The sequence below is a fragment of the Balaenoptera acutorostrata genome, chromosome 13, assembly GCF_949987535.1.
Source record: "Balaenoptera acutorostrata chromosome 13, mBalAcu1.1, whole genome shotgun sequence".
NCBI classification, from domain to species: domain Eukaryota; kingdom Metazoa; phylum Chordata; class Mammalia; order Artiodactyla; family Balaenopteridae; genus Balaenoptera; species Balaenoptera acutorostrata.
The window spans coordinates 610,629-628,611 of record NC_080076.1 but is presented as its reverse complement, the minus strand read 5'-3'; the positions used below and the strand labels follow the sequence as shown (position 1 = coordinate 628,611).

The 17,983-nt window shown below is 59.3% G+C and overlaps 2 protein-coding genes across 6 annotated transcripts in view; one reads left to right on the top strand and one right to left on the bottom strand.

Annotated features, from left to right (window-relative positions):
* KCNG2 (potassium voltage-gated channel modifier subfamily G member 2) overlaps positions 1-12,617 on the top strand; it is a 72,536-nt gene extending 59,919 nt beyond the window's left edge. For all 3 annotated transcript variants that reach the window (XM_057526738.1, XM_057526735.1, XM_057526737.1), the window contains one exon: positions 11,239-12,617. In XM_057526738.1, the coding sequence (XP_057382721.1) occupies positions 11,239-12,027 (789 nt within the window). In that variant the 3' untranslated portion in view covers positions 12,028-12,617. The remainder of the gene's footprint in view (positions 1-11,238) is intronic.
* A 2,558-nt stretch (positions 12,618-15,175) lies between these two features.
* SLC66A2 (solute carrier family 66 member 2) overlaps positions 15,176-17,983 on the bottom strand; it is a 48,689-nt gene continuing 45,881 nt past the window's right edge. For 2 of the 3 annotated variants that reach the window (XM_057526739.1, XM_057526740.1), the window contains one exon: positions 15,176-16,909. In XM_057526739.1, coding sequence (XP_057382722.1) covers positions 16,702-16,909 — 208 coding nt within the window. In that variant the 3' untranslated portion in view covers positions 15,176-16,701. The remainder of the gene's footprint in view (positions 16,910-17,983) is intronic. The other variant, XM_057526741.1, reaches the window with a different exon arrangement.

Below are 17,983 nucleotides of genomic sequence, written 5' to 3'. Positions count from 1 at the left end.
GAGTGAACATCCTGTAGCTCAGACGTGCTCGCAGCTGTGAGCAGCGAGCGGTCTCGCTCCTCGGTACCGGCTGTGAAGATGCTGGTGGCTGCGGTTCCGTCTGCTTCTTGAACCCCTCCAGCATCTGGGCCAGCGCATCGTTCCCCGGAGGGACCAGCAGATGCCGGCGGGTCCAGCGGGAAGACAGGCTCATTGCAGCCAGCCAGAGGGTGGAGTACTTCGTGACCAAGGTGTCTTCATTCCTTTCCGTGTGACCCCAAAACTGGTTCACGGGCTGTGGCCAGGAAAGTGAACTGACAGCTCTGCTTCACTGCAGACAACTTGAAATGAGTTCATTCATTATTTCTATGTAGATGACGGTTGGATCTTTTTAACCATTGGTTCTCTTAAGTGGATTTAATATTCCTTCCCCTAATTATCTATTTGTACTACAAGAGCCTGTTACCATAGGTAACCGGAAAAAATAAATCTCAGTTCAGCTCAAACTATTATAAATTTGTAGTTGGTGAAATGAGTCCATAAGTATTTTCCTTAAGGTACTTATGGGCGGCAAAAAGGAGATCTGCACACAAAGCTGTTAATGAGCGACTAGCTAAATTCGTAAGGACAAACCCTTCACCCTTCGAAGTGTCCAGTGTGTGACAGGGTGGCTTCGTGACCCTGCTGATGCCCCAGCTGCAGACGACAGCTTGGCTTGGCTGTTTTGCCAGACACAAGGTCCGCGACGGATGGATGGAGGGATGAGAATCTGTCCAGAGCACACACAGGCAGCAAAGGGACGAGAGCATTTTAAGAGTCTAATTACACCCTAGGTAAACACAGGGAGAGCCTGCAAGCCTCGGGGTCTTTGGTGGAACGCTCCCTGGGGTCGGATCCCTCAGGCCGGGCGACAGGCGTCCAGGCTGAGCTCAGCGCTGCCCTCGCAGTTACGAGTCCCACCCTCCCGCCGCCCCCCACCCCCCCCCCCCCCCGGCCCGGCTCCTGTTCCTCTCCTCGCCCTCACGCCTGGGTTTATCTACGAAGAGTGATAGCACACGGTCTAACAGGGTCAGCAGGCTCCGTAGCAGGACGAATGCCACTGAGTCTTTGATGCTCTGAAATGAGAACAAAGCAGGGGCTGGAGGTGCGGCCAGGCCAGGCCTCTGCTGCCCCCCCCCCCCCCCGCCGGCCCACCGAGCCGCTGGCCGCCCCTCAGCCTCTGCTACTGAAGAAATCCGGCCGGCTGTTTATGTTCACTAGGAAGTCAAAGCAGGGTCGGTGTCGAGTGAGGGCCGGGCCGTGGAGGCCGCACCTCCCGAGAGCAGTTCCAAAACCACTTGGTTTCCAGAAGCCCCTGGTGTGGAACCAGCCTGACCTGTCCCCTGTGCTCCCACTGTCCCGACGGTGCTGCTTCCGGCCACCTGCCCCCCCAGGAGCCCTGAGCCTGGGAGCGGGTTTGGGGTGCAGCCGCGTAGGGTGTGGGAGAGCCTGCCAGGACCGACCTCAGCCACCCCGCACCCCCCCGCGGGCACCTGGGCGACCCTCCTCTGGAGGCGCTTTCTCCCGACGGGGGAGAGTCCCACCTGCCGGCATCGGGACCCCGACGCGGCCGCCGCCCCAGCTTTTCACCTGCGAAGCCCGGCGGCCGACGGGCCCGTGGTGCGGGCAGCTTCCACATGGGGCCTCGGCCTTCGGAGGAGGAGAGGCCTGTTGGGAAAGGAAGCCCACGGCGAAGACAGGTGAAGGTGGAGCTTGAAGGAAACAGGAGACCCCAAGGAGCCTCACTGGTACCTGTGGAGGCCCGAGGGGAAGGGCCGCGTCCACAGAGCCAACGGGGGTGAGAGCGGCCCTGAGGTGTAATCGCAGCGCCTGGTTGGAAGGGTTGGCGCTCCTCTAGGGGGCTCTTACAGACGACGTGGAGAGGTGGGGGGAGGGAAGGAGTCGGGGGGTCGAGCCAGGAGGGCAGCCGTCACTGGGAGGAGGTCAGGATGAGCAGACAGCGAGGAGGACGCGGGGACCCTCAGGCTCTGAGACTCGAGGGCCCGGCTCCTGGGTCGCCCAGCCCCGAGAAAATATCCGAGAACTTCCGCGAGAGAGGGAATCGTGACGGGTGAACAGTCCCCATGGCGCTGGACCTCAGGGGAGGGACCTTGGGGCAGACCTCGGGGTGGAGTGGGCCTGGGGGTGGCCCTCAGATGGACCTCGAGGACGAACTCTGGGTGGCCTCAGGGTGGCAGGCTCGGGAGGCCCAGCTGGCCACGTTCGGGTTCCGACCTCTGCCAGCTACACGGTCCCTTCGGTTGGAAATGCATTGACTGAGATTTAAGCACTTCTCCCTGTCGGTGTTAAGCTTCACCAGCAACGCTGAAAGCTTGGACGTGATGGGGCAGCCCCTTCAAACTTCCGAGTGGAAATGGACTTTCTGCCCAAGCATGGAGGTAGAATAAGCAGTCTCCAGACACGCAAAGGCTCAAAGATGTACCCGCCGCGTACCTCCTCACAGCGGGGTACCAGAGGATGCGCTTCGGCAGGAAAATGGGAGTAGACTGAAGAGGAGACACCGCGTATCAAGGTGTACGAGGAGCCCCAAACAGAGAGGAACCGAGAGCCGCTCCGGACCACAGTTTGCAGCCAGAGGGCAGAGGCCCCTGGAAGGGGAGGCGGGTCTTGGAAAGGAAACAGAACCCTCCGACGTGTTTTCAATTTGGAGAAAGTACACCATGATTTATAGCAAACTAAGCAACTTTAGAACAGGGCCATAAAACTTGAGGAAAAAAACAAAACATTTTATGAGGGAAAAAAATGTAATGCAGCGTAGCCCACAACCTGGCTCGGCAGTGAAGTGTCTCCACCTCATCTTAGTAGCTACAGATTTTACCTCAAAGCGTGACACTACTATTTCTAGAGGAAAGGGATCATGGATGCGGTGGGGATGGTGTAAGAAAACCGAATCCTCAGCTACACAAAGTCAAAGAAATGTATACAGTTAATACATCAATAAATAGCCAGGTAAGCCCATTATTTAAAAGTATACAAGTAACTATCAGAAGGAAGAATTGAAAACTGTCGCCCCTGGGAGATGAGTCGTGGTAGGAATACTGTTTTTTCCTTTATAAGTCTATCTTTTTTGTTTCGTAAAACAAAAATTAAATTAAAAACATGTTCAGTCACCAAAACTCATTCAAGGAGTAGTAGATAACCTCTGCTGATTACAGAAATTTAATTCATAGTTTAAAACCTTCCAAAAGGAAAACTCCAGTCCCAGATGGTTTCACTGGTGAATTCTACCAAAAGTTTAAGGAAGAAATGATACCAGTTCTGCACAATCTCTTCCAGGAAATAGAAGAGAACACTTCCAGTATTATCCTGGCACCAAACCAGACAAAGACACTACAGGAAAGAAAAGAAAACACAGACCAGTATCTCACATGAACATAGATGCAAAACTCCAACAAAATGTTAATAAATCAAGTATGGCAATGTATAAAAAGGGTAACACATCATGACTAAGTGGAATTTTTCAGGAAAGCAAGCCTGGTTCAACTTTTGAAAATCAGTCAATGTAATTCATAATATTAACACAGCAAAGAAGAAGAGCCATCTGGTCGTCTCAATAGATGTCGAGAAAGCATTTGACAAAATTCAATATCCATTCACGATTAAAACAAAAACATTCAATTCTAGAAATAGAGGGGATTTCTTTAACCTGGTGGAGAACACCTATTTAAAAAAACCTACAGCTGATGACATACGTAATGATGAAAGATAAATGACAATGCTTTCTCCCTGCCATTGGGAATAAAGCCTATTTATTCAGCATCGTTCTAGAAGTCCTACCCTGTGCAATGAAGCAAGAAAAAGAAAGACAAGTATATGATGGGAAAGGAAGCAATAAAACTATGAACACAAATCCCAGGAAATCCACAAAAAAGCTTGCAGAATGAATGAGTGAGTGCAGTTACACGGGGTCAGCACCCGCCTAGGTATTTATCCAAGAGAAAGGAAAGTGTCTCCACGAAAGCCCCCGGCCGCTTGCATCAGCCCCAGACTGGAAGGCGCCGCCATGCACACCCACGGGTGAAGGGGTGACTGGCACATGCATGCAACAAGCCGTCAGCAACAGAGCGCAAAGCAGCACGAGCCTCAGGATCCGACGTGGGAAAAGCAGACTCGGAAGTCGGCACGCGCTGTGAGTCCGTTTCTGAGGCGTTCTGGAAAAGGCAGAGGGATCCGTGGTTGCCAGGCCGGGGTGGGGACGGCCTGGCTGTAAGGAGGCGGCGCGGGGGCCTCGGGGATGGTAGCGGTGGCTCTGCGGCTCCACCCCCGGCCTCACTGGAGCGCATCCTTCCACGTAAGCCTGTGGGCACGTGTCTGACGGTCCCTGACAGCCCACTCCCCAGACGGGCTTTCCAGGTCCAAGGGTACGCACCCTGTGAAGGCTTTGCAGATGTATCTGTGAGACGTTCATACCGATTTATACTCTGCCCAGTGTCTGGGCCCCTCTCGATCCTTGGCCTGGGGCAGTGGCCCCGTGACCCTGGCCTGGTGGGGAAGCGGGTGAATTGCGGGCTCCTGAGCGGACAGCTCAGCAGTTTCTGATGCACGTGAAAATGTCCTTGTCTACCAGCCAGAGGCCGCCGCAGCCCTGGAGGAACGCGAGCAGTTTCGTTTGGTTGATTTTTCGGTGACGGTGGGTGATAGTGTTCACGTAAGATTTGCGTCCGGCACGGAATCTGATGTGTGGCTTCGAGATTTCTGGACGTGCGGGGACATGGACAGCGTGGCCACACGCCCTGCGTCCACGTCTGCGGTCAGCTCAGACTCGCCGCCGCGGTGACAGAGCTGCTGTCTTGGGGGCAGCTGGCCTTCGGTTCTCAAGCCACAAGGAATTGAAGGATGCCCAGTGACTATTCCAGAAGGACAACGAACTGAAGGAGAGGGGAGGGGCCCAGTGCCCAGGGCAACGCCTGCCAGAGCATCACGCACAGACTCTCAGGCTGGTGCAGAGGTCCCGTCCCGGGGGAGGGGGCGCGGCGGCCTGCGGCCTTTCCCCGGGAAGGGAAGTCTCCCGGGGGACCAGGCAGGACCCAGGGCCCTGGGGGAGGTGGCGGTGCCTCACGGGAGCCCTGGCGGAGCCCATGAGGGGCGCCAGTGCAGGCTGTGCGGGGGGAGCTGCAGCCTGGGGAGAAGGCCCTGCCTCCGGTGCTGGGGGCCCTGCCCACCCCCATCCCGCTGCCACCTCAGCCCCACCGCCGTGCTTCTGGCCTCCTGCCCTAGAGGACGACCAGGCCACCGCAGGGCTCCGCAGCCGCCGAGGCCGTCCCGGGCCACCCCCACCTCCCTGTCCCTTCTCCTCCCTCCTCAGGAACCCCCTTGCCTGTGGGGGACCCTCCCTCCCACCCCCAGCCCGGCTCTTGCACCCCCAGTGAGAACCCACTGCACCTGGTCCCGGTGAGTGGCGGGCCTGTGATGGTCGCGCGTGGTCCAGCCTGCGGAGCCCAGGGGTTCCTTACGGCAGACGCGCCCTCAGCTCCCCGCACCCGCGGGTGGCCGGAGGTGGAGGGGCCGAGAGGGGGTCAGGGCTCCAGTGTGGTAGCGACCCAGCCAGAGAAAGGGGCTCTGGGTCCTGGGAGTCCCTTTGCTGCTCCTGTGTTTCCTCTGTGGAGCCGAAAGGTGCCTGTGAGTCTGAAGGGGGAGCCCTTTCCCTGGGCTCTGGGGGTCGTTGGTCCATTAGAGTGGCTCTGGCACATTCCAGGCTGTCTTCCTGGGGTCAGAGGTGGCCCTGCAGTTCTCACAGGAACACCCCCGGGGGACGCGAAGGGTGGTGTGGAGGTGAGACGGTCCCACCCACTGAGACCAGACACGGAGGTCCCCACTGCCCGCGACCGTCCCGGGGTGTAGGGTCCGCCTTCTCTCCCTCCGGAAGCGACCACTCCGGAGTCTCCGTGTCCTCCCCAAGCCCCCGAGACCCGAGCCCTCCCCTCCCGCCCCGACAGTGGGGGGCAGCAGCTGTTAGCAGACGCCCCGTCCGGCCCCGACGGTCAGCCCCCGGGGGAGCAAAGGGCACGAGGAGGAGACGACCGGGGCCCCCAGCCTCGAGCCGGGCAGGGAGGGTGTGAAAGGTCCGCTCGGCTCGGGCAGGGGCGGCATTGCCCCGAGGCCGGCGCACAGCATCCCGTGCGGGGCAGCTATGGCCTAATCACCGGCGTCAGTGAAAGTGCAGGCAGTGGGGCCGTCACAAGTGGGTGAACCCGCGGAACATAGATTTACCGCTGACCCAGTTTTGGCCAAATAGGCCAGATGTGTCAAATTATGATAAATCAGCGTCATTTTCTGGACTAAAAGTTCCAGAAATAGCTCCCTCCAATGAACCTCCTGGCTGGTCCTTCAGGGGGTGAGGGGAGGCGCCCACAGTACGCCTCTTCCCGGACCCACCGGAGGGATCTGGCTCCAGGCCGGTGCACTGGGGTCGCTCCTCCAGCATGGGGCGGGGGGCCAGGGCCTTTGTCCCTCTCCCCACCTGAAGGGGAGCCAGCGGCTGCACTTGGCCCAGGGATGATGGGGGACCCAGAGCCCAAGGTCGGCCCGGACGAGGGGGCGTCGTCGGGGGTGCTCCTGGGGCGGTGGGTCATGGGACCCCCAAGCACCCCTTGGGCTGAGGTCATCAGAGTCCTGAGCAGGTGAGGCAGGTACGACCCGGGGCTCCACCCTCCCCTCCCCCTCACCGACCAGCGGGTCCCCTTCCCCTGCCCAGGGTTTCCAACCTTGTCAGTCCCCGAGGCCCCAGCTGCGTCTTCCTGCCTAAATCCAGTTTTCCTGGAGCTGCTGTGTCCTAAGGCCCCAGGCCCAGTGGGAGGCCCGTGCCAGGTGGTCAGAGGCCCAGGGCATCAGCGCCGCCTGGGGGGTGCTGTAACCTCTCAGAGCCTGACAGGGGTGTGCGCCAGGCTCACCCTCAGGGCTTGGAGCGCCCACCCCCTCTGCTCGGGAGTGGACTCCGCTTTTCCACCTGTGCGCCCCACGAGCGGGTCCGAGACCGAGATGGGGTGGGAGCCCTTCGTCCAGCTGGAGCCGGCATCACCTCTGTTTGAGGATGGACCTGCCCAGTGACATCCAGGGCTTTATCCTAAAGCTGTGACCTTCCCTGGGGCCCACCCTTGTGTCTGGGGCCACGCGGGGAAGTAAGCACATGGCCGGTTTTTCCAGGCGCACGACCGGGAGGGTGACTGCTGTAGAGGCCAAGGCGCTGCGCTCAGACAGCTCATTAATGAGAACGCCAGGCTCTGCTCGATACACATAAATCGCCCTGGGCGCTGGGAGGCTGGCTCAGAAAGTGCAAATCGGAGAGGTTTGCGGGAGTCGGGGTGCCCCAGGTCCCCTGCAGACCGTTGACACATTGGTGTCCGGCTTGCGGAGCAGCCCTGCGGGGTCCTGCTCACCTGTGCGCCCTCAGGGCACCGAGGCCAGTGCTGCAAATGTCTTCTGAACCACGACCTGCTCCCTGTTGGGAGCACCAGGCGGGTCCTCACCTCCGGTCCGCGTGGCGATGGAAGGTCACCACTTCTTGCTGGGCGGGGACTCAGAGGGACGTGAGCCAGGTGGGGACGGTGCAAGGCCCCGGGTCCCCTCACGCCCGGTGTGAGCCGGGCCGAGACTGAGAGCGGAGAGCGTGAGGGGCGTCCGCTGAGTCTGGTGTGTTCTCCTGACCTTTCCTCCTGTTCCTCAGCAGTGATAGAGGTAACCTGGGGAGGGGGTTTGGGCTGGCTGGGGGCTCGGGGGCAGCTGGGGAGGTCTGCACGCTCTCTGGCTTCTGCTCTGGACGCCCCTGCACACGGAGCCCCGACACCGGGGTCCCCACTCACTGTCCCCACCCAGCCAGCCACACACTCTGGGATTAATTAATGTCTTTTTAAAAAAATAGCTTTGCTGATATATAATCCACACACTATGCAATTTGCCCAGTTTGAGTGTGCAATTCAGCGGGTTTTCATATGTTCGCAGGTTGTGCCGCCATCACCACCGTCTGATTTTAGAGCATTTCTGTCTCTCAAAAGAGACCCAGTGCCTTCAGCACTCACTGCCCGGCCCCATCTCTCCCCCCACCAGCCCCAAGCAACCACGGATCGACTTTGTCTTTATAGATTTCCTTATTCTGGATCCGTGAGAACAGAACCATCCAGCACGTGTCTTGTGTAACTGGATCCTTTCACCCTGAACTATCTTCAGGGTTCGTCTGTGTCGTAACAGGAATGAGCGCTTCATTCCTTTCCATGGCCCGATAATGTCCCATTGTATGGAGCTACCAAGTTTTGTTGATCCATTAGTCGTCGGATGGACACTTGGGTTGTTTCCACTTTCTGTGAGTCACGCGGCCACGAACATCTGTGTACAGTTTCTGTGTGCACATGCATGTTGACTTCTCTGGGCTCACGCCGAGGAGTGGAATTGCAGGGTCACGTGAGGAACTGTATGAGGAACAGCCAAAGTGACTGGACGGTTGCATGTTCCCATCAGCAGTGCACGAGGCCCTGAGTTCTCCAGCACTTGTTGTCTGCTCTTTCATTCTGGCCGCGCTGGTGGGTGTGAAGTGGGACCTTCGAGTGGGTTTGATCTGCACTTCCTTGATGATTAACGGTGTTGAGCCCCGTTTCATGCGCTTCTTGGCCACTTATGTATCTTCTGCAGAGAAAGGTCTATTCAGATCCCTTGCCCATTTTTTTAATTGGGTTGTTTGTCTTTTTTTATGGTTGAGTTGTAGGAATTCTTTCTGTATTCTAGATACAAGTTCCTATCGTATATGATTTGTAAATATATTATCCCATTCTGTGGATTGTCTTTAAAGACCTCATCTCCAAAAAGTCACCTTCAGGGCTTGAACAGAAGGATTTTGAAGAGGAGCAGTTCAGGCCATAACAGTGTCCTTGAAGCGATTACGTTTTAAATTTGATTAAGTTTAATTCATCTATTTTATCTTGTTTGCTCCTGCTTTTGGTATCACATCTAAGAAGACTCTGGGATCACTGGTTTTCAGCCTGAAGACCTTCCTTTAGAGTTTTTGTAAGGCAGCTCTCAGTTTTTGTTTAGCTGGGCAAGTCTTTATGTCACCCTCATTTTGTAATGACAGCGTTGCTGGATGTAGGATTCTCGGGCAGGCGGGTGTTGTCTGAGCACTTTGAACACGTTGCCCACTGCCTTCTGCTGAGATGTAGGCGTAATCTCACCGGAGTGAGCTCTCAGGTGACCTATCGCTGTCTGCTGCTTCCAAGGTTTCCTCCTTGCCTTTGGCGGTCAGCGTTTTTCCTGTGATGTCTTTTCCCTGCTGGAGCTCAGTGAGCTTCCTGGGCGTGTAGGTCCTTGTTTTTCAATAGATTTGGACGTTTTCAGCCACGGTTTCTCAAACACTCTTCTCCTTCTCTCCTCTCCCCTTCCTGCTGGTACCTGGATTCCTTGGTGCCAGCACGATCCTTGCGTCCCTCTGTTCTCAGCCTGCGTAATCGTCACCAGTCGATCTTCAAGTTCACCAAACCTTTCCTGTGACAGTTCACATCCACTGCTGAGCTCATATAGTGAATTTTTTGTTATTGTACTTTTCAACTTCAAAATTTCCGCTTGGTTCTTTTTAAATTTTTCTTTATTGATACTCTCCATCTGATGCAAAGGATTGTCGTCATACCTTCCACTACTTCTTTAATCAAGTTCTCCTTAGTTCTGTGAATGTACTTATAATGGCAGTTCTGAAACTTTTTGTTAAATCTGACGTTTGGTCACTCTCATAGGCAGTTTTTGTTGCCCGATTCCTTTTCTGATGTATGGGTCATACTTCACTGTTTCTTTGCCTGCCCTATGATTTTTTATTGAAAACTAGACATTTTAGATAATACAATTTAGGAACACTGGATATTGCCTTCCCCTGCCCCCCAGTTCAGGGCACGTTACTGTTATTTGCTTGTTTAGTGATTGGTTGGATTATTTTAGTGAAGTCTATTCCTGCCCTGCCCCCTGCCACACACACACACACATGCAACACACACACACACACACACACACACACACACACACGCACACGTGTTCAGCCCTTGCCGCTGCTCCTCTAAGAGGCCCAGTCACCCTGGGAGGACACTGGTTTTGGTAGCACTTGGGTCTCTTTCCCTGACCGAACTTTGAAACTCCTCTAATTGCTGGCTGATTGCTCTATTGTTTTCAACTGCCCTTGGGCATAAATTCCTCTAGAAACCAATCCAGCTGCATTGTGGCTCTTAGGATGGAACAGTTTCTGAGGTCGGTGCTGATATTTGTTCTGACCCCAGGAGGGCTCCTCCAGTTCTGTACCCCAGTTCTCTCCTGCAAACTGGCCACCCCACAGCCTAGGCTGTGTCTTCATTAGATCCACAAATGTCCTCTTGTTTCCCTTCACTGCAACCTCTACCACTCTTGAGAGCACCCTTGGGTTTGAACGTCACCATTTCCTGTCGCACGTGAAGTCAGTTCCCCTGGGAAGTGGTCAGGGGCATCTCTCTTACTGTCTGCGCCTCCTCTACACAACACCTCTGTGCCAGGGCTCTGGGCCTGGGGGTGGGGCAGTGGCAGGCTCCTTCCTTGGTGACCCCCAGTCTCTGAGCTGAGTGCCCTCAGAGAGACGGGGAGCCAGCGGGCTGCGGTCCCCTCTGTCGTCTCTCCCGGCGTGGACCCACCCTCACAAGCTGGGGCGAGGGCTCTGGGGGTCCCGGCGTTCTCAGGGCACAGCCTCCATTCCACTGCAGGAGTGGGGGCTGCGCGGGAGCAGGTGCCCCTCTTCCCAGCCGCACTCCCCGGGGACTCAGCCCACGGGGCACAGGGAGCCCCGCGTTGGTGGCTGCAGCCTCGGGAGCGCAGCCCCCTCCTCGCTGAGCTGGGACGCTGCGGGAGTCTTGGTTCAAATACCAAAGACTCTCCTTTTTAAACCAGTTTCCACAGATTTTCTTGAATACGTTTTTCATTTTCTGTTGTCCTTAGGAGTGTTTCCAGAGGCTTTAAATGGTTGTTTTTTAACGATTTTCTCTGGTTTTGCTGGGGAGCTGGCCAGCTGAGCTCTGCTTGCTCTCCTGTGGGAAGCCAACCTCCTAGTAAATTTTTGTGGTTTGTATTTTTACAGGACTTGGGCCTTTGTGGTTTGCAGCCCTTGCCCTTGCGGTGGCACATGTGCACGGGTGGGCGTCAGGAGGAAGGGCAGCCCGGGAGCGACAGGCCTCCCTGCCCCCAGCACGTGTTCCCTTCTCCCCCCAGGGCGAGTGCTCCCCCAGGTGCCGCAGCCTCTTCGTGCTGGAGACGGTGTGCGTGGCCTGGTTCTCCTTCGAGTTCCTGCTGCGCTCGCTGCAGGCTGAGAGCAAGTGTGCCTTCCTGCGGACACCGCTCAACATCATCGACATCCTGGCCATCCTGCCCTTCTACGTGTCGCTGCTCGTGGGCCTGGCGGCGCGGCCGGGCGCGGGCGGCAGCAAGCTGCTGGAGCGCGCGGGGCTGGTGCTGCGGCTGTTGCGCGCGCTGCGCGTGCTCTACGTGATGCGCCTGGCGCGCCACTCGCTGGGGCTGCGCTCGCTCGGCCTGACCGTGCGCCGCTGCGCGCGCGAGTTCGGGCTGCTGCTGCTCTTCCTCTGCGTCGCCATGGCCCTCTTCGCGCCGCTCGTGCACCTGGCCGAGCGCGAGCTGGGCGCGCGCCGCGACTTCTCCAGCGTGCCGGCCAGCTACTGGTGGGCCGTCATCTCCATGACCACCGTGGGCTACGGCGACATGGTGCCGCGCAGCCTCCCCGGCCAGGTGGTGGCGCTCAGCAGCATCCTCGGCGGCATCCTGCTCATGGCCTTGCCCGTCACCGCCATCTTCCACACCTTCTCGCGCTGCTACTCAGAGCTCAAGGAGCAGCAGCAGCGCGCCGCCGGCCCCGAGCCCGCCCTGCGCGAGGACAGCGTGCGCTCCGCCTCCGCCACGGAGGACGACGGCTCGCAGGGCCCCGACGGCGCCGGCCCGGCCGGGGACTCCGTGGCTGGGGCGTGGGCATCCGCGGGGCCGCCCTGACCCGGCGGGGCCGCGGCACCAGCGAAGAGGCTGCTCCCCCGGAGCTCCAGGACCAGAACCGCGTTCTCGCCTCCCGCCGCGCACGGAGGGAAAGGGACGACTTTGGGGGCGCGGCTCCCTTTGCCGTGCATGTTGCTCGACCCGCACAGCCCGGAACTTGGCCCGGGGCTGACCCCGGCCTGAATCGGGGGTCAGAGCCATCCTGTGCTTTGAGTACAGAGTTGACCTCCGAGGAACATCACCAGCCCGCTCTCCGCTTTCCTTGTGTCTCTGGAGTTTTGCGTCCATGATGGCCAGCTAAAAATAAATGCAACGATCCCAGAAGCTCCAAGCCTGTAGCAGATGCCCCAGGCCTCACCTTGACCTTCCCCTGCTCGTCCCTGGTGGGGCGCAGTGGGGCGCAGTGGGGCTGGAGAGGGCACAGCCCCTTCCTGCTCCTGCCGTGCCCCCCACGGTGGGCCGTGCCCCATCAGAGGGGACTCCCCATCACATCTGCAGAAGCCCACGTCCCTGCCAAGCGATAGGGACAGAGGTGTGACACTGATGCGCGCAGCACCCCAGTTCCTTCGGGGACGGGTCCCAGCCCTGACATCTGACCTCCCTTCCCTGGCACGAGCTCCGTGGGGATCTTCCGGGATCCCTCCTCACCTGTTCGCCCCTGAAAACGCCCGGCAAAGCTGAAGGCCTGCACGTCAGCCGGCCCCCGCCCCCGCCCGGGGTGACTGCGCTGCTTCTCTGGAGGCGAGAGGACTCTCCGCTGACACGTCGCTCCTCAGCCAGCACGGCTGGTCGTCCGGGAAGAAACCGCTTCATCCTGCGGGGCGGGGAGCCTCGCCGATTTTCCCTCCAAGGGTTCGGTCAGCGGTGGAGTGACCCAAGGCAGCTGTCCCCTGTCCTCCCCCCCGCCTGCTGCAGTGGCTCTGAGGGCACCCAGGCGCCCTGCGAGACCAGAGGCCACCTCGGGTCACGGGATGGGGTGCCCGTCGGCCGTCCTGCTGGGAACCGCGGGGGTGTGGGGAGGGGCGCAGCGCCCGCCGCTGGCTTGGCCGTGCTGTCTCCCCACCGCCACCCCGACCCCCCCACACGGTCCCGCCGGCTGCGCTCTGGCAGGCTCCGCTGGCTGTGGCCTCGGTTGCCCATCTGGGTTGGGGGCCGGGAAGTGGCCAGGTCCCCGCCGGCCTGCTCCCTCATGCACACCAGGGAAACCCGGACTGGAGACACCCCTGTGGGACAGCTCTGTGCGTCTCCTGCAAGACGTGGTGTTGCCGTGGCTGCTTCCTTGGCCACCTGCTGAGAACGCTGGAAAGCACCGCGGGAGGGAGGGCAGGAGACTGAGCTTGCGAGTGCAGCTGTCTCAACCCCCCCCAAGTGCTGGGCAGAGAGCGATGGTCAGTTCCCGCCGACTCACGACGCGCTGACGCGGGGGCACTGGGTTTGGGTTGCCCTGGCCACCAAACCAGGGGGCAGGCTGAGTGGGCCAGGCACACTCCTCTGCACCTCAGTTTCCCCACCGGTAAAACCAGAGTGATCCCCAAGAACCCGCTGGCTCCACAGCCCCAGGATGCAGGACCCTGGCCTCCGCCAGAGCTCTCTGGTTGACCCCCAAACGTCTGTGAAGCGTTTAAGGGGGTGACTTGTGTCTGTGACACTCCAGGAATCAGCCAACACTCCCCTTCCCCTCACGGCTGCTTTCTGCACATGCTGTGCGTCCTCCCTTGGGCCCGACGGGCCCTCCCCCACCCCCGGCTGACCCGCGTGTGCCACTCAGACTGAACAGGGCAGCTCCGGGGCTGAACGTGCTCCACTGTCAATGTTGAGGGTCGGAAACCCCCATATTTGCTTCCAAAATAGCCCCAATTCCTGTACCCCTTATCTTCGGGGAAAATGCATCCCCCCCCACCCCGCGCGCACACACACACACACACACAGTTTCTTCTTGGCCAGCTGGATACCAGGGCTGGGGTGGCGAGGGCAGCTCGAGAGCTGTGGGCAGGGTGCCGGCGCCGTTTGCAGCTCTTTGTCTGCTCTAAGCTTTCAGAAGCTCAACTGAATGGGATGGACTTTCTCACGCACCCCAGGAGCTGGGGCAGCAGCACCATTTTGTTCCCATTTCCAAAATGCTATCCTTGTTGAGAGGAAGAGCTATAAAAAATAGGACGTTTTGGGGGAAAAGTGACCTTCATGTATTTTTTTCACTAGCAGCCCCACTTCTCGTGGGGCTGTTAAAAACGTCTGCCCTTGCCCCGGTGGATGGCTGTGCCCAGAGCTCGGGGTTCAGAGCGCTCTTGGCCGGGGCAGCAGCTGGGCTTGTGACTCTGTCTCTGAAGGGCAGCTCTAGGGCTCGCTCCTCAGAGGAACACAGGCGCCTTTTCAGTGCCGTTTCTTGGCTCATTAGTGAAGTCCCCAAAAGGCACCTTCATGTATCTTTTTGGTTTTTTACTATTTGAACTTACGGCCTTAATTTTTTAATTAAAATAGTTATTTTCAATTAACACATTACCAGAAGGAAAACAAAAACCCACCCCCCGAGCAGGACCCCTGTCCTGCGTGATTCAGTACACGGGCTCCAGGGTCCACACCGAGGCTCCCTGCTGCCGGGGCGGCCACGTCGGATGTCACCACCTTTGATCGGCTCGCTCAGACGCTCCGAGGCCAGCGCTACAGGCTGGGGTGACTGACTCATCGAAAAACTTAAAATAGATCGCTTCCATGTATTTTGACTTTGTTGATTTTTTTGGTCTTGCCCTCAGCATAAATACTCTCCGTGAAAAAAAAAAAAAAATGCTCGGTACAAACGGATCCAACCCTACTTGCTATACAGAATTACTGGTTTTCCTTGAAACACTTCTTTTGGCCTTTAAAGGAGACACTCCCCAACCTTCTGAGACATCCCGTCGTTAAGGGAACTGTGCGACTGGCGGAGACCCGGGCGCCACCACCTCGCCCCGCCTGGCCCTGCTGGCGCAGGGCGGTCACTGTCCCCGGGGGCCTGAGGGGGCAGCCCCGGTCTCACAGGGGCCGGAACTGTCCCCCGAGGAGGAGACGCTGGCCCAGCCCTTCCCTGGGGTCCCCTGAGGTGAATGAGGACGAGACCGGTCCTTTACTCTGCCCTGGACCCCCCACTCCGACTCCACTCACAAGGCCACACTGGATCCACGAGCAGTTTATTGAATTAAAGCCACCCTGACAGAATCACCAGTGCTCCCACACATGGCATGTAAGTCACCCCTGCAACCGGTAATGTTTTAGTTTGGAGGCAATGACTGCTACAGACATCTCCTTTCATTTTTTAAAAATAAACGTTTTCAAAGCATCTTGCAGGCCAGAGAACTAAGCAGGATCCTCAAACATTCAGGAGTTTTTGAGGAAAACTCAGGAGGAGGAAACGGCTCCGCACGCCTTCCACTGGCCACGGCAGATGCTGCAGCTTTGGCACCAGCCCCAGGTCCGTGGACACCACAGAGCCACCCCTCTGCCTGGGGGAAGGGAGAGCGCCTGCGGGAGCCATGTGGAAGCATCTAAACACTTGCCCTGCGGGGCCTGGAGTTGGAGCAGGGCCGCTGGGCACGGCTGAGATGCTTGTGTAAACCGAAGGGGAACCAATGCCAGACCAGCAGCTCCCCCCACCACCAGGCACAGCGGATGCGGAGGGCTGCACAGGAGGAGGGGGCGGCAGGGATGCCCTGCCCAGCATGGGGACACCCGCCTTGCTGTCCCCTGCCCTGACCCGCAGGCATCTCCAAGCCTGGAAGACAGACACCTAAGGCCGCGTCTGCAAGCACACGATTCCCAGAGGAAAGGGATGCCGGTGCGGTAGCCCTCTGTGGGGATGGCCAGTGGGTCTGCCCGGCCCCAGACCCGGGCCCTCGGCCTTCCCAGGCGGCCCTGGGGGCTGCTGCACCTGCCGTGCCCCAGCACCCCCAGAGAACCCAGGCCCCGCTCCCAACACCCTGGGGCTCACACTGGCTGGAGCCCGGCTGGAGACGGTGGGTCCACAGCAGCCCGCCCAGGAGGGGCCGGCAGAGCAGCAAGGCCGCTGGGGGCCCTGGAAAGGTACCTACCTAGGGTTTCGCAACCAGAGCCCTGTGATGCTTCGGTACCTCATCCCCACGTGTCCCGGGCCTGACACTGCCGTGAGTCACCCACAGCCAATCTGAGGCTGCGGGCTCCGTGGGCTGGGACCCGGGCTCTCCTGGTGCCGTTTCTCACTGCTGCCCCCCGTCTCACCCATCTTGGGGCTCCCCAGCCCCACTGCAGGCCCCCTCGGCCCCATCAGCCACGTCAAGGCCACGGGGGCTGAGATGTGGAGGTTTCCTGAGGTCCTCGGTCCTGCAGGGCCCAGGGTGGCCTCCTCCTGGTATATGAACATGACCCAGGCTCCAGCCAGCAGTATTTTGAGCCAAAGTGGGAGAGGAGACCTGCTTTTCCGTCACCTTGAGAACAGCAGGCGCCCAGCCTGGGGGGAAAACCTGCTCACACGAGTCCTGGGTAACAGAGCACAACGTCGGCACCCAGGCCCCCATCACCCCCCGAGAGCCACAGAAGCTGAGCAAGACCCCAATGGCTGGGACCCTGTCTCAGGGCCGCAGCACCCACCTGCCCCACTCGGGGAGGACAGGTGGCCGGGCCGGAGCCCACGGCCCGTGGTCCCGCATCCTCATCCTCCCGGCTGCCTCAGAGGGCCTTGGCGCTGGCGGGATGCGCTGCGTGGGGGGCTGGCTTTAGGGGGTGGCGGGTGAACACGTAGGCCTGCCCCAGGATGGCCAGGTCCACCAGCACCTGCAGCAGCCCGCACACGGAGAACTGCAGGGGCGCGCCGTTCAGCAGGAAGTAGGCCGTCTTGAAGGTGTCGCCGCTCGTCCACATGAGGACCATCTTGATGCTGTGGAGAGAGAAACGGTGGTCAGGGCTCACAGACCATGGTTCAGGGGTCACAACCCTGGGGTCGAGGGACATAATCCAGGGGTCAGGGGCCAAAATCTAGGGGTCAGGGGACATAACCCAGTGGTCAAGGGTCATAATCCAGGGGCCAGGGGGACATGCCAGGCCTCAGCCCACCCTCCCGTCCCTCCCGTCCCGGCCACGAAGCCACCGCGCGCATGGCTGCAGGGACAGGAAGGCCCTTCGGCAGGAGCAGCCTCCGCTCTCCAGAGCAGGGGAGGCGCCGGCACGGGGGCCGAGCCCACACGGCCTCACGAGCGTCCCATCCTTCCTGGCTGCGGGCACCTCAGGTGTGTGTCCCTCGGGAGACATGCCGTGGCCTCAGACGGGAGAGGGAAGACCGCCACCTCCTCACGCCGCGTCCCACAGGCTGACCCTGCAGCACGAGAACTGGCCTGGGAGGGGCGGCCCTCTGCCCCACACACCTGCACCCAGGGGTGCAGAGAAGGAAACCAGAGGCTGCCGGGCAAAGCAGGGTGATGCGGGCTTCTCCCGGGAATCCCCTCCCGGCCAGGCCCCTCACTCAAAAGACAGCCTGAGGGCGATTCCATTCCTGGTCAACGGTGCCACTCCCAAAGTCTCAGGTCGGTCCGTGGGGCACAGAGCGGCCCCGTGTCATCTATCGCTCACGTCTGCACACACCTCTCCACACACAGCATCTAATGCCTGGCTTGCCAGGTAACCAGCATCAGCACCACCGTGTTTTCCTGCATAAAGTGTTTAAATCAGACCCACTTCCACAGCAGGCGCACACTACGTGGCTCACTAAGCCAGACCCCGGTTTGAGGGGAGCTGCCTGTCACAGGGAGGAGGTGAGGACCCTCAGGGACAGGATGACACCAGGCTGGGAGCCGTCTGTGCCACAGGCAGGGCGGGCACTTTGCGCCCCTGAAGTGGCCCCGGTTCGCCGCAGAGCTGGGAGGCCTCCGACCCCAGGTCAGCTCTTATCAGTAAAACCAGGCGAGGAGCCCGTGGCCCAGTGCAGGGATGTCCATGTCCCCTGCTCTGCCCACCG